Source organism: Cervus elaphus, chromosome 1, assembly GCF_910594005.1.
Source record: "Cervus elaphus chromosome 1, mCerEla1.1, whole genome shotgun sequence".
Taxonomy (NCBI): Eukaryota; Metazoa; Chordata; class Mammalia; order Artiodactyla; family Cervidae; genus Cervus; species Cervus elaphus.
The window spans coordinates 48,886,630-48,902,426 of record NC_057815.1 but is presented as its reverse complement, the minus strand read 5'-3'; the positions used below and the strand labels follow the sequence as shown (position 1 = coordinate 48,902,426).

General features: G+C 43.6%; 1 protein-coding gene across 2 annotated transcripts; it reads right to left on the bottom strand.

Annotated features, from left to right (window-relative positions):
- Nucleotides 1-11,071: 11,071 nt before the first annotated feature.
- On the bottom strand, nt 11,072-13,842 carry RPS13 (ribosomal protein S13). Of its 2 annotated transcripts, none has more exons than XM_043902028.1 (6): nt 13,732-13,842; nt 13,538-13,586; nt 13,290-13,368; nt 12,176-12,345; nt 11,758-11,858; nt 11,072-11,186 (listed from the first exon to the last, which is right to left on the bottom strand). In XM_043902028.1, exons 1-6 carry the CDS (start codon nt 13,752-13,754, stop codon nt 11,117-11,119), a joined length of 492 nt encoding a protein of 163 aa, XP_043757963.1. In that variant the 5' UTR covers nt 13,755-13,842; the 3' UTR covers nt 11,072-11,116. The 2 variants fall into 2 exon arrangements, with proteins under 2 accessions (XP_043757963.1, XP_043757971.1); XM_043902036.1 differs by having other exon boundaries at nt 11,072-11,150.
- Nucleotides 13,843-15,797: the final 1,955 nt, after the last annotated feature.

Genomic DNA, 15,797 nt, shown 5'->3' with positions numbered 1-15,797 from the left:
GCAGAGCCCAGGAGATGACTCACAGATACAGCTGATTTTCCAACCTTCAGGCAGGTGCAGGACCAGAAAGGAATCTGTTATGATGTAAGAAAAAGCGATTCAGTCAGGACTGGAAACACATCCTCCCTGCCCGAGGGCCTCTCTTTGAAGGTGCTGGAGACTTGAAGAGTTTCACCTGCTTTAGTTTCAACTCTTCCCGCTTGAAGAGTTTCACCTGCTTTATCATGGCACTGCCAGGGACAGGGCTTGGAACCTTTCTGGTCCAACCTCCTTCTTTTCTCTAAGGATCAGCCAGGCAGTGAGACTTGCCAGAGTTCACACAGCAGCCCTGGGGGGCAGTGCAGAGATGGAGAAGGCCAGGCTCAGGCACCAGCAGCCTGGCTCCATCCCGGCTGTGCTGTGTGCAGACTTCCCGTCCCTGGCTTGTGCCCCTGCCGTACAGGGGACCGAGCCTCATCACCTAAAGGGCTAACGGACCACACCCCCAAGTCCCAGTGCAGCGTCCTCAGTGACGCTCCTGCCGTACTCATCAGATGACCCCTGACTGCCGTTCCCAGCCCCAGCCACTCCTTATCTTGCTTTCAAAGGTCAGAGACCTGTCCTGCCCAGACAGTAATCCTTCCGCAATGTTGAGCCTGTCACACCTCAAGCTGCTTAGAAAAAACAGGAAGAAATGAAACTTTGTTTCTAAAATCTGGCATCCAGCCTTGGTGGGTGGCCTCATGTTGGCCCTGTGACCTTGAGCACAGGACTTTACCTCCATTTTACAAGAAGAAACTGAGGCAAAGAGAAGTTTAATAATTTCTGAGGTACAGGGTTGCCGTAAGGGTCCAGTGAGATTATGGAGGCAAAAGTGTGATCGTAAGGGCTCAATCCTGAGTTAAGAGGTGGTTAGCACTTGGGGTAATTTGCATAAATAATAGCACTTTAGTTTGTTTTGTTTGTTTTAGTGTAGGGCTTTATAGTTACGGAAGCAGTCGGGCCCTTTGAATCTTTGTGAATTTGTTAATAAACAACTGTATTCGTGTTGACTCTCAAGTAATGCATTAGACCCTCTAGGAGATGTATGTGTGCATGCGTGCTCAGTCATGTCAGGCTCTTTGTGACCCCACAGGCTGTAGTCCACTAGGCTCTTCTGTCGATGGAATTTTCCAGGCAAGATTACTGGAGTGGGTTGCCATTTCCTTCTCTAGGGAATCTTTCTGACCCAGGGATCGAACCCACGTCTCTGGCATCTCCTACATTGGCAGGGGGATTCTTTACTGAGCCACGTGGGAAGCCCTAGATATATATGCTACTCCAATTATGGGATTTCAGACACTGCAACAGGTTAGTTAGAGAGATTTAGGGCAACTGGGAACATGCAGGAGTTGGGGGTGGGGGTGGTTTCTATCTGAGAGAGCATAGGGTACCCAATCAGTCTTCCATGAAGACCAGTCTTGTCCCAGTCTTTGAGCCAAAAGCTGTGCTGGCAGGGTGTGAGGGCCAGTGCTGATGGCCCTGGCTGAGAGGATCCCAATCAGTCCAAAGTGCCCTTTCCCTGGACTGGAAGAGTGGAGGCTGGCAGAGCAGGACCCCAGGTGACACAGGAGCATCCCACACGTCCAGCACTAGACAGTCTCTCTGTCTTCCCTGAATTCCGGGCCCAGCATCGTGCCATCCCATTGGGAAACCACAATGGCAACCCGGAAGCGCCAACCTCTAGCCCACTGGCCAGGCCTGAGTGAGAAGAGCAGAGTCCCAAGGCAGCCCCTCTCTGCTCAGCTCCCCCAGCCCAGCTCCCCCTCAGGCACCCTCAGCAGCAGAAAGGACAGCATGCTTTGTGCTTTTCCAGGTTCTTTCTCCTCTTGTATCTCCTTCCTCTTCCCCATGGCCCTGTGAAGTGCAGCTCCATGTGAGACCCAGTAGACACGTGGGGAACTGCTAGCCAGCAGTAAAATCTAAACTTCTTTTGAGTGGTGAGCTTCCCGTCCCTGGAGGAGTTCAAGCAGAAACTCAAGGAGATCCCAGCCCAAATGAAACAGGAGGTCGTGTGGACTCCAATCCTGTGATCTCCCACCTGCTCCTGTCTCTCCACGTCCTATTTGCACCCACCCAGGCTGTATGAGCATCCCACCACTCCCCTGCCTTCCTGGCCTCACCAACAGCAAATACCTCCATGTCTCCTACAGAATAGTCCAGCAGCTTGGCTAGCTCTTTTCCCAACCTTTTTTCTCCCTACCACTGAGTTCATCAGCCAAACCAGAATGCTCACTGGACCCTCACGGTGCACACACTCCCACCTCCACGCTTTGCTCATGCTGTTCCCTCTGCGGAGGAGGCTCTTTGCCTCGGGTGCACCCCTCCCCACTGTCTCAGCGGCTCCTTCAAGATCCAGTTCATTTGCCATCTTCTCTGTGAAGCCCTCCCAAATTCTCTGATTTTTCTTTATCACTGCACCTCTGTTCTGAAACTAACTTCAACCTTGTGAGGTTTGCATGCATAGTAACAAATGTGCCCTACCTCATGCTAGTCTAAAAGCCTTTGAAGGTGCAGGATCAGGTGTGAGTCATCTTATTAATATCTGGCATAGCACATGTGTGTTGAATGAATTAGTGAATTGAGACCCTAAATTGCTGTTCACCACTACCTAGGAGAATGCTTGTCACAAAAATGCTCAATAAATATTTGTGGAGTGAATAAACTGTGTTTGTTACTCTAGACCTCATAAACTTTTTGAAATGAATTATGTTGGGCATACAAAATATAGAATATAACAAAACCCTTTGTACCTGCCACCCAGTTTATGAAATAAATATGACAGACATAGTTGAAACTCTGTGCAGCCCTGCAAAATCTTGTCCACCTCCTTCCCCCTGGAGGAATCACTATCTTGATTTAGGGGTTTATTATTCTGAATCTACTGTTACACACGTCACAGCAACACATAGTAGTGCACGAAGCAGTGTGACTGCAGGTGAGGCTGGAACTGGGACCAGCACTAGTTTAGAGCTGAAAGGAACGCTAATTTTTACTCACTGGTGAGAAAATGAGAGGGAGGGAATTCCCTGTGGTCCGGTGAGGTTAGGAATCTGTACTTTCACTGCTGAGGGCACAGGTTCAATCCCTGGCTGGGAAACAAGATCCTGCAAACCACGCAGTGTGGCAAAAAATAATAATAATAATAATAATAAAGACAGAAACAATATTAAAAAGTACTTAAATTCACAGACTTCTAGAGATTTAAAATTTTGATTTCTCTAATGGATATATTGTCATATATTAGGAATTAGCAAAAATGTTACTGTTAATAATTTTTAAATTGGTCTGTCTAGAACACAGATCTTTATTATTTGCACTTCTCTTTTTAAAAAAATGAGAAAATGGATAAGAGGCATGGAGGTGTAGTGATAAGGACACCAAACATCCAAAGGGCCTTAGTTTGACTTACCTTTTTTGAGCTCCAACTTCCTCATCTTTAAAATGGGGGTAATTTTAAATGAATTTATGCCAAACCTTCTTCCAAAGAAGTCTAGAATAAACTTTTTGGAAAGTTGTGATAATCAAACAACAAATGTGAGAATGCTTTTAAATTATAAGTAGCTACAGGTATAGGTAGTGTTAGTTTCGCCAGCACACATGCCCCTTGTGGTCAAAAGAGTAAATGCATTTGGATACAACAACTCATTGGGCTGGGGCAGATTAAGGGCAGAAGGAGGTGACAGAGGATGAAATGGTTGGATAGCCTGACTGACTCAATGGACGGGTGTTTGAGCGAACTCCAGGGAAGCCTGGCATGCTGCAATCCATGGGGTTGCAACAGAGTCAGATACGATTTAGTGACTGAACAACAATATACTGTACTGCATAGTAGGCATCAACAATTCAGATCCTTACAAGGATTACTAGACATCTGAGGAAAACCTATAATATAAAAGATAAACAAACAAAAAATGAGCTCAGAGAAAACAGACGATATAGAGGAACAAAAAGTTTATCATTATAAGATTATCATTAGTGTATTCAGAGATAAGAAGATGTTATCTCTGAAACTTCTATAAAAAGAAAGTTCAGGGAACAAAGATCAGCTCTGAGCAGTGGTGAGCTCAAAAGAGTTCACAAGAACCAACTGTTACTTTTTGACGAATTTTGCAAAACAGGCGCAGGGCATTATCAAAAATTAAATTATATAAACAAAGATAAATTATATTCAAACAAACATAAGAAATACTCAAAGCTCATGACTTCCCAATTAATTTACATCAATTATAGTTCTATCATCTGTGACCTTGAAGTCATTTATGTTTTATTGTTTTTATATAGGGAAAATATATATAGTTGGTATACTACTAAGCAACTTTTCCCAGCTCCACACTGACATCCCACTGGTAGCCTGGAATCAGCCATAATGGGAGATTTTACATCCCAGAGTTGGTTCATGCTATAGATCAGGTTTTCCCCTCCACGCGCCCCCTGACAGTTAAATATTGACCAACATACATAAATATAATATTATATATATCCACACACACAGCCCAACACACATGTAACAGTATTTACCAATGTACCACTGGCTCTGGGAAATTAAAAGTATAAAGGTAGAAACGGAAAAACTTAGTAAGACTGAAAGATAAAGTTGAAACCTCTCAGAAAGTAGGAAAAGCAATGGACAACAGTTGGTAAGAGATAAAAAATTTAGAGGATCAGTCCATAAATCTAATGTGCAAATAATGAGTTCTAGAAAGAACATAGAAAACAGTGTGGAAGAAATATTAAAGGAATAATTCAAGAAAATTTCCCAGAACTGCAAGAAAATTTTGAAACAAACAGCTCACTGAGTACCATGCAGAACAAGTAAAAAAAGATTAAACCAAGGCATTATTGCAAATCTCAGAACACTAAGCAATAAAGAGATGATCCAAAAAAAAAAAAAAAAAATCAGGTCAAGAAAAGAAAGTGGTGTTGGCTCCTTTCCTTTTGTCCTCCCACACCCTCTCCACTCTGCTCTGCTGCCTAGGAAGCTGTTTATGACCTGTATCAACAAAGGTTATAACAAAAGCATGGGGAAAAGAATGACATTTGTCTTAAAAACAGTTTTTAAGTTTGTTTTTAACTAAAAACAATAAGCAGTGCTAAAGCTGTTTAGGAAAAATTATTTCCAGTTAAAAGTCTATTCCCAAATACCATCATTCAGCAATGAGAGTTGAAAACCTTTTTCCAAGATCTCAAAAGTTTTTTTCATCCCTTGCGTACATTCATTTAACCAATGTTTGAGAACCTACTATGTGCCGAACATTATTCTCAATTCTAGGGATACAGCAGTGAACAAACAACGTCCTTGCTCTAATGGGCCTTTCTCATAACCTGAAAATATCAACAGAGCACATCAGGTAATAATCAGTACTCTGGGGGACAGCAGGACTCAGGGGTGGAGTGCTGGGGTGGCAGGGAGCTCTTTTAGATAGGGCCTCTCTGGTTGAGGTTACAGTTAAACAGAGACCTCAACAAAGGAGCAAGCCATGCTGATGTCTGGGGGAAGAGCCTTCCAGGCAGATGAACAAGGGCAATGACCTGGGCAAGTGTGAACGGAGGCCCGTGTGACTGGGAAGAGTGCGGGGCCCTTTGTGTTGGCTGCTTTCCTTTTGTCCCCCCACACCCACTCGCCACTCTTCTCTGCTGCCTGGGAAGCTGTTTATGGCCCAATCAACAAGCTCCCTTGACCTCTGGCTTCCTGTGAGATTTGGCCAATGGGAGGGACCTGCAAGAACTCAGAGGGCGGACGTCTTTACTGAGAGCCCCACTTCTGTCAGAGGAGCTTCAGCAGCTTAGAGTTGCTCTGTGCACTTCAGGCTGGAGGTGGAGGGTGGGGGGCGGGTGCCTAATACCTCTCCAGGGCTGCCAGCTCCAGGAAATGGCACGCAGCGGGTCTGGTGGCTTCCCTAAACCCCTCACACCTTTGGGAAGAGTTCCTTTAATACACTCTCCAAATCCCACAATTTGAGTGTGATATCCACCTGTTTTCCTGCCAGGATCCTAACACTCCCTTGTAGAGCAAGATAAGGAAACTTTAAATTTTATTCTGAAGGTGGGAAACCAGTGAAGAATTTTGAGTATGTGGGACAAAGACCACTCTACATGCTGGGTGAATCAATAGTAAAGACTTTGGTGGGGGTCACAGGTGGTAGAGAGAACAGTTAGGAAAGGCCTTTCACAATAGTAAGGGTCAGAGAAAGTAACTCGGATTGGGGTGTTTGTAGTAGAGGTGATGTGATCAAACTGGGGGATATATTATTACGATCAAGCCAAGAGGACTTGGTGACCAAGTGGGTATGTGGTATAAGAGAAAAAAAGGCAAGGATGGTTTAGGATTTTGGTCTGAGGATGAATCAAGCTGCCATTTGTTAAGGTAGATGTGTCTTGGAAGAGAGCAGGTTTGAGCTGCAAAAATCGAGTTCAGTTTGGGATAAAGGCCAGGTGTGTATTACAAATCTGACTAGGGATGCTGAATTGGTGCTTGCATATCTAAGACTGGATTTCAGAGGTCTGTGCTGGAAGTAGGAATTTTAGTGTAGTAACAGCAAAGATGGGCTCCCCTGTGGCTCAGTGGTAAAGAATCCACCTGCAACACGGGCTGCAGTCCATGTGGTCACAAAGAGTCGAACACAACTGAGCACTGCTCTGCACTGCAATGCAGGAGACACAGGTTTGATCCCTGGACCAGGAAGATCTCCTGGAGAAAAAACTGACAACCCACTCCAGTATTCTTGCCTGGGAAATCCCATGGATTCCCATGGCAGGCTACAGTCCATGGGGTCACAAGAGCTGGACACAACTCGGTGACTAAACAACATCAATGAAAGCTTTTAAAGCCACAGACTAGATGGAATTTCCTTGGGAGTTGACATAAACAAAGAAATGAGGTCCAAGGATTGAGCCTTCTTCAAGAGCTACCAGAGGATGTTTTACCAAAAGGAAGGAGTAAACCGAGAAAAGAGGAAGATACATGATGTGGAATTGGGGACTCTTGACACTGGCGGCAGAAAGAATCTCCTACTGACAGCAAAGGAGACACCAGAACGACAGGTCTCAAGAGTAATCTAGCTGGAGCTAGAGGATGAACGTCCTGGAAGGGATGTCACCAAAACACAAAACCAAAAGTAAATCTGATTGAACATACGGAAATTTAAACTATGGTTCAACATCTGGGGATGAATTAGAGACAGGAACACAGAATGCTAAGCAGATGGAAGAACAAGGTAATTACTAACATTCTAAGTATAAATTACATATATTATATAAAACATTATCTAATTATGAGAATTCCAGATGAAGAGGTATAAACTAAAAATCAAGAAATCATAATAGAGTTCCCTGGTGGCCTAGTGATTAGGATTCTGGGCTTTTGCTGTTGAGGTCTAGGTTCAGTCCCTTGTCAGGGAACTGAGATCCTGCAAGCAGTGTGGCATGGCCAAGGAAAAAGAAAAAGAAAGGAAAAGAAATCATAGTATAAGAATGTCACTGGGACTTCCCTAGTGGTCCAATGGCTAAGGCTCTGCACTTCCAATGCAGCAAGGGAGGGTCAATTCCTCACCAGGAACTAGATCCCACATGGCACAACTAACACCTCCCCCCCCCAAAAAAAGATGTTACAGCAATTCCATATATATCCAAAAGAACTGAAAACAAGCATATATACATGAGTGTTCATAACAGCACTATTTGAAATAGCGAAAAGGTAGAAGCAATCCAAATATCCATCATCTGATGAACACATAAACAAATTATGGTATATACATACCTTATCATTCAGCCATAAAATAAATAACCTAGATAACATGCTACAATGTGAATGAGCTTGCGAAATACCATACTAAGTGCAAACTAGGCATTAAAGGTCATATATTGTATAATTCTGTTTATAGGAAATATCCAGAATAGGTAAACCCTTAGGAACAGAGAGCGGACTGGTGGTTGCCAGGAGCTGCAGGGAGAGACTAATCTTTGGGGTTAGCAAAGAGTGCTTTTTGAGTAGTGTTTTATTTTGGGGTGATGAAACTGTTTTGGAACTAGGTAAGGGTGGTGGTTGCAGAAGGTACTAGGTGCCACACAGCTGTTCACTTTTAAATGGTGTATTTTATGATATGTGAATTTCACCTCAATTTTTAAAAACAATGTTTAGAAATCAGACGGCACATTACATGTCAGGAAAACTGAAAGGGGCTGTCCTAGGCATTATACTGCAAAGTGGAAGGGGCTGTTTATAGTGAAGTCCAATAAAATGGTATATGACTTTTAAAACCAGATTTATGGATAACTTTAGCTAAAAAATAAGATAAACATCTACCACTTGAAAAAAAGATGATTTTTAAATAAAGAGAACAGTTGTTGAAGGAAACCTTGAAATCTTAGGAGTCACGTATTGGGGTAGATCTGGAGTTATATCCATATGCTGATTCCAACTATGTCAAAATAGGTACTACAAAGAAAAATCTTATGGGAACCTGTTTGAAAAGAAAGAATAAATGTCTAAGTCAGGAAGACAGATGAAGACAGACGATACTGTATTTAACAGAAGGGAGAAACAAAAAAAAATATTTAAACAGACTAATCCACTTAAAAAAGAAAACGATCATTAGGGAAAAACATCAAAGACGGTATCTTAAAGCTTCTACAGCAAAAATACCATAAACACAAATCAAAAGGCAGAGAATAAATTAGGGGAAATATTTGTAACAGAAAAGAGTAACATCTGGGAGTATCTCAAGGTAACTACAAGGCAAATTAGAGTACATAACATCTTCTATGGAATAAGAACCCACAACCAGGACATAACAAGTAAAAAGATTATAGGATGGTATCTGCAGTACGATGCGATGTCCATGTGCAAAGTCTCAATAACAAGTAGTGATTTGGAGAGACTTAGGGTTTTCTTTCAGAGAAGGCAATGGCACCCCACTCCAGTACTCTTGCCTGGAAAATCCCATGGACAGAGCCTGGTGGGCTGCAGTCCATGGGGTCAGGAAGAGTCGGACGCAACTGAGCGACTTCACTTTCACTTTTCACTTTTATGCACTGGAGAAGGAAGTGGCAACCCACTCCAGTGTTCTTGCCTGGAGAATCCCAGGGACGGCGGAGCCTGGTGGGCTGCCGTCTACGGGGTCACACAGAGTCAGACACGACTGAAGTGACAGCAGCAGCAGCAGCAAGGTTTTCTCTGCATGACTTAAGCTTAGTTGCTCAGTTATGTCTGACTCTGCAACCCCATGGACTGTAGTGGACTGTAGACCGCTAGGCTCCTGTGTCCATAGGGATTCTCTAGGCAAGAATACTGGAGTGGGTTGCCATGCCTTTCTCCAGGGGATCTTCTCAACCCAGGGATGGAAACCAGGTGTCCTGCATTGCAGGTGGATTCTTTACCATCTGAGCTGCCAGAGAAGCCCTGCATGACTTAACTACTGCCACATATTAAGAAACTCATGTGATCCTCACAATAACTTTTCGTAAGATTGGACCTCCCAAACCACATGGCCACAAGGAGCAGGACTCTTTCTGAAAGCCAAATTTGAACTTTCTGCCCAGTCAAAAAGACTGCAAGTGGTTTTTTACATTATTTTGAAGGAATTAAAATAACCTCCCAACACACAGTCCTGTTTAATATTTGCAGTAAATTGCTGGCTTGAGAGCAAAATCATAAACATGTAAATACTTTATGTAATTAAAAGAAAACCTAGACATGCTTTGAAACTTGAAATGCTCCATATACTACCAACGAGTTTTTAGTCAAGAGCCATCCATACTCAACTTTGCCTAGCTTACCTGGAGTTCGCAAAGATCTTGCTGTTAACCTTATTTAGCTGTTACTCTTGGAGAAGTTTGCCTTATGTTGTTTATTTCTTGGTTTATGACAGTTAGCCACTTTTAAGACATAAACACAGCAGCACAGGGATTAGAAAATTATATCTAACAGTAGGGCTTGAATTGGGTTTGGCAGAAACCAACACAATACTGTAAAGCATTTATCCTTCAATTAAAAATAAATTTAAAAAGAATTGAGTAAAAAAAAAAAAAAAAAAGAATTGAGTAGAATTTCCACACCTGTTTTCCCCTATTTGTGATTCCTCTATTTTCCCCACTAGGATGTAGGGCTGAGTCAGTCCGCACCCAACAGAGCTGGTAGGCAAGTATGTGCTGTGTTCTTAAGATCAAGAAAGGCAAAACGGGTGTCTCTACCCGAGTCCAGCATCCCACAAGACATCAATGCTACTTATGATATTAGTCTCTTAAAAACAAAGGACTTTGCCTGGCCCTGTGATTTTGAACACAGCTTTGATTACTGCTTTGGTTAAAGCTTAAGGGATTAAACATTTATTCAAGTGATAAACACCAAAAAAGTGGTACATATATATGGCTTGAACTTTCTGACTCAAAGGGCTTCCCTTGTGGTTCAGCTGGTAAAGAATCCGCCTGCAATGCAGAAGACCTGGATTTGATCCCTGGGTTGGGAAGATCCCTTGGAGAAGGGAAAGGTTACCCACCCCAGTGTTCTGGCCTAGAGAATCCCATGGACATCCACGGGGTCACAAAGAGATGGACATGACTGGGCAACTTTCACTAGGTTTTAAGAATTAAATATTTTTGTAAAGTAATTAGCTGCCAACTAATAAAAATAAATGGGAAAAAAAAAAAAAAAGAAATATTCTGACGACACCCAACTAAGTAAGTTTTATCCTAGCCCTTCCAAAAGTTGCCAGCCTCTTGGAGCTGAGCTCATCTCACGGTTCTTCCTGTTCCCTGAAGCTTTTCTTCCTATCTTTAGAGCATCACCCACAAGACTGGGATCAAATATTACTTCCAAGGTCCCTCCATACTAGAGATGCCCTCCCCTCCAGAGACACTTTCATGTCTATTTCTGATACTACACTGTAGATAACATGAGAGATCTAGTTGAGCAGTGAAGGGATGCTATGGATAGATGCTATCTTATTACTCCCTGTGGAATCACAAATTCTAATGCGGGAACACACATCCACATTAAAGAGATAAACACACAAACAGACAAATTTTCGGACCAAAAAAAAGTTACAAAACATGGTTCTGTTAAACAATGATTTTTATTGCTTTAGTACAATAGACAAATTTACGCAACCAGGGCAGAAGCTGTGGATGACTCGCTGAAAGAAAAAAAGAGGGGGGTGGGGGGGGGAAAGCTGGGTTAATAAAAAAGTCCTCTATATTTACACATAATCTGTTTTAAAAAAAAATCCTTCATATTCACACAATCTCTGAAAACAGCTATTTCCTAACAGTTAAAATAAATCCCCAATATATATAAAAGGCACTGAACAGCTCAGTTCCTGAAATCAGTTCATTGTGATCAACCATAACATGAAGATGGTCACTCAGGCCTCCATAAACTGGCCAACATGAAGAAAAACTTTTCTGGTGGAAAGTGCAAATGCTAGGATATTATCATCATAGTGAGCAATCTATGCAAAAATTAAAACATAAGCAGCTGGGAGCAGAAGAACTTAAATTTTACCCACAATCTGAAAATGAGCATGTTTGTGCTCTAAATGAGTCTACGAAGTACCACCCTTTGTATCAACAAAACACAACCGCTCGACCTGTCTATGGCTGTTTTCTTGCTATTATTAAGAACTGAAAGACCATATAGGCTCAATCTAAAACATTTATTATCAGTCCTTTTACTGTAATTACTAATCTATTTAATACTTGGCCAACTCCTCTTTTTGTTAACAAAAAGGGTTGATAACTTACTATTTCCAGTTGGGGGGCAGGACTCGTTTGGTCTTGTAGTATCGAGCCAACCGGTGAATACGGCTCTCAATCAGAATCAGACGGAATTTAGCATCTTTATCCTAAAAATAAAATTGACAGAATTCAGGATAACCACTTAAAACGAAACATCATTTTAACAGAAGAATGTATAGACACCATGCACTTTAATGAAAAACTGGTTAGTGTTGTTTATAGAACCAGAGCCTAGGGTTTGTGTGGCTAGATTAGGTCCTTCAGGGAATTTAGGGAACTAACCCCCCCACCCCCAAAATCTCTTCTGGTGAAACTTTCATTGCAAAGCAAACACTGTTATTTGTTTGTGCCCCTTGGATAATTCCAATCAGAGGCACTATATTTCACTGATATGAATTTAGTAAAAGCAGTCTCATCCTCTTACCTTTCTGTTCCTCTCCAGATGCTTTCGAACAGCAACAGCTTTCTTAATTAAATGATAGAGATCCTCGGGGAGGTCAGGAGCAAGTCCTTTGGACTTAAGAATTCTCAAGATTTTGTTGCCTGTCACAAAACGTACTTGTGCAACACCATGAGAGTCTCTCAGGATCACACCTGGAAAGGGAGTAATATAAATTCCCACACCAAACATACAAACTGGAGCATGTGATGTCAAGACTGAGATCAAGTCACTTTCCAAGTTTCCTATCTGTAAAACACAGCTTACTTTTTATACATCAGACACCGACGACAGAATGCACAAGCAAAGCTCACTTAGACATCCAAGGAAGGTTTACCCAACACTAAGGAAAACCTTTCTGGTGCAAACTGCGAATGTTGGAAGACCATCATCATAGTGAGCTTGCTAGATTACAGGCCACCAAAAAAATCAAGGAGTCTTCAAAACAGCATCATCTGACTACCTGACAGTCTCTCTCTCTCTATATATATATACACACACACACCTCTTATTATGTATAACATCTCCACTAGACCATAAGCTCAACAGAAGGCTATGGTGCTTTTTTTTTTTTACAATGACTGTATTCTGAAGATCGGGGATCACACAGCTGGCAAACATTTGCAGAATGAAGCCATTTGCACAAACTCACACACAGCTGAGGTTCAAACCACATCTGTGAGAAAGCAGTGAACACTCAGAGCAGCCAGTCCCAGCTCCTCCACTAACAGCTGTGTGATCTGAGGCTTGTTTATACAGCTGCAACGTGCCTCAGTTCCCCCAACTTCGGGAAAACGTCCAGTATTTATTTGAAACTATGGCTGTCAGAATTAACCCAAGTCATAAAATGGAAAGCGCGTAAGAGAGTGCCCAGCCCAAAGAAAATACTCATTAAACTTTGGAGCGCATTTTAATTATTTTACCGTCTTTCAAAGAGCTTGAGAGTTCACCAAAGGAAGCCTAGGCCTCGGTCAACAGTAAAGTCAGGAAAACGAGCAAAAAATTTTCAAAACCACATGTGAGACATTTAGCCCCAGTGTTTTTCAGCACGTTACACGCGGACAGGCGGAAGGGGGTACATTATAACAGACGCACTCACCGATCTGGGAGGGAGTCAGGCCTTTCTTGGCCAGTTTGTAGATCTGCTCCTTCACGTCGTCAGAAGTGAGCTTCAGCCACTGTTCGCGGGAGAGAAAGCGGCCTTAGACGAGAAATCGGGGATGGAACCGAAGCGCAGCGGCCTTCTCCACCCTCAACACCACGCTCATGCACACGTGGTCCCCATCTTCCGAGCAAATGATGGCACCCCCCCTCCAGGCCTCTGCTCGGTACCCGCACGCTACTTACGGTGGGGACGCTGCGGCGGTAGGGCAGAGCCGACTGGGACAAGCCCTTCCTGGAGAAAAAAACCAGTATCGGGGTGAGGAAGCGAGCCCCGCCACAGCAGCCCCAAACCACCCCCTCGACCCGCTGCCTACACTCCTTCCTTTCCCTCCACCCCTAGGCTCAGCCTTGCAACCCGCTTATAAACCCTAGCTCACCCGGGAGCGTGCATGCGACCCATGATGGCGGCGGTGTGGTAGCAAAAGGAGAGAGAGGATGGGAGAGCCGCAGGAAGCCACCCTCCACGCAGGAAGTTGCCTCACACGTCCTGGCTTCCGCCCCTGCAGGAGGCGGAGCTTCGCTGCGTGCTTCCCGGCGCCCTCGTGACTACATATCCCAAAATGCACTTCGACGTGGACTACACTTCCCGGCAGGCACCGGTGTTTGAGGCGGCACTAGGCCGGAGCGGGAAAAAGGATCCGCCTCCAGTTTGGGCAGTTGAATCTAGCTCTCTGGAGATGCTGCTTAGCCAGGATGCTGCAGATTTGGATGCTGGACTGGGAGTGCGCTTGGAGCACATAGAACTGCAGGAGTTCCCCGGCTTTGGGCAAGGTGGTTATCTGCGTCCCTTGGCCCAGCGAGTTTAGGCGCCAAAGTTCATCCATACACTATTGCTCATCCAGTCAGCAGCGCCCAGCCTTGTCTTGACACTAGTTACCTCAAGTCTGTCCCTCCCCTTAAAATATTCACAAGGGAGAATTCCCTGGCCGCTAGTGGTTATGATACTTGCCCTCACTGCCTAAGGCCTCAGTTGGATACCTGGTCAGGGAACCAAGATCCACCAAGTCTGCAGAGCATGGCCAAAATTAAAAAAAAAAAAAAAGCTTAAAAAAGCTTACAATAGCGTGACGATAAGGGTTGCCCCTAGCCAACTGGTAAGATTTCTTATCTCTAATTGTAATCTTTCAGGGAAGGGGTGCCTGACTAGAAGGCACCCCTTGTCTGGTCCTGACCTGTATGTCATTTCACAGTCATTTTACATTTTTTAAAAAATCTCGTACATAATTCCGTCCTCTGCTTTCCCTGTTGGTAACCAAAGTTTGTTTTATATATGTTAGTCAGTTTTGTAAGTTCCTTTGTACTATTTTTTAGATTCCATATATAAGTCAGTTCAGTAGCTCAGTCGTGTCAGACTCTTTGCGACCCCAAGGACTGCAGCACACCAGGCTTCCCTGTCCATTACCATTTCTGGGAGTTTATTCGAACTCATGTCCATTGAGTTGGTGATGCCATCCAACCACCTCAACCTCTGTCGTCCCCTTCTCCTGCCTTTAATCTTTCCCAGCATCAGGGTCTTTTCAAATGAGTCTGTTCTTCACATCAGGTGGTCAAATTACTGAAGCTTCAGCTTCAGCATCAGTCCTTCCAATGAATATTCAGGAGTGATTTCCTTTAGGATGGACTGGTTGGATCTCCTTGCAGCCCAAGGGATTCTCAAGAGGCTTCTCCAACACCACAGTAAAAAACCATGATTTCTGGGGGCGGTGCTAAAATGGTGGAGGAATAGGACAGGAAGACCACTTTCTCCCCCCCAAATTCATCGAAAGAACATTTGAACACTGAGCAAATGTCACAGAACAACTTCTGAATGCTGGCAGAGGACATCAGGCACCCAGGAAAAGCATCAGTTCTTCAGTGCAACTCTCACATCCATACATGACTACTGTAAAAACCATAGCTTTGACTAGACCGACCTTTGTTGGCAAAGTAATGTAGTATTTATCTGTCTATAATCTTTAGGTCCATTCGTGTTGCTGAAATGTCATTATTTCATTCTTTTAATGGCTGAGTAATACACACTGGGGCTTCCCTGGTGGCTCAAGCAGTAAAGAATCAGCCTGCAATGTGGGAGACATGAGCTCAATCCCTGGGTTAGGAAGATTCCCTTGGAGAAGAGAATGGCTACCTGCTCCAGTATTCTTGCCTGGAGACTTCCATGTACAGAGGAATCTGGCGGGCCTTGGTCCATTGGATCACAAGGTTGGACACAACTGAGCTAGGATGTACACAGCATCTTCCTTATCCATTCATCTGTTGAGGGACACTTAGGTTGCAGCCATGTCTTGCCTCCTGTAAATAGTACCACTCTGGAAAAGGTCAGTTTTCATTTGAATCCCAAAGAAAGGCAATGCCAAAGAATGTTCCAACTACCATACAGTTGTGCTCATTTCATGTGCTAGCAAGGTAATGCTCAAAATCTTTCAAGCAGTACAGGAACTGAGAG

What these genes read in the sequence shown, in the direction of transcription:
- RPS13 (XM_043902028.1), bottom strand. Translation starts at nt 13,754, where the DNA reads ATGGGTCGCATGCACGCTCCCGG. An exon ending in ACCGCCGCAGCGTCCCCACC is followed by an intron (nt 13,369 to 13,537) that starts GTAAGTAGCGTG and finishes TCCCGCGAACAG; the next exon opens with TGGCTGAAGCTCACTTCTGA. An exon ending in CTGCCCCCCAACTGGAAATA is followed by an intron (nt 11,187 to 11,757) that starts GTAAGTTATCAA and finishes TTATTAACCCAG; the next exon opens with CTTTCCCCCCCCCACCCCCC.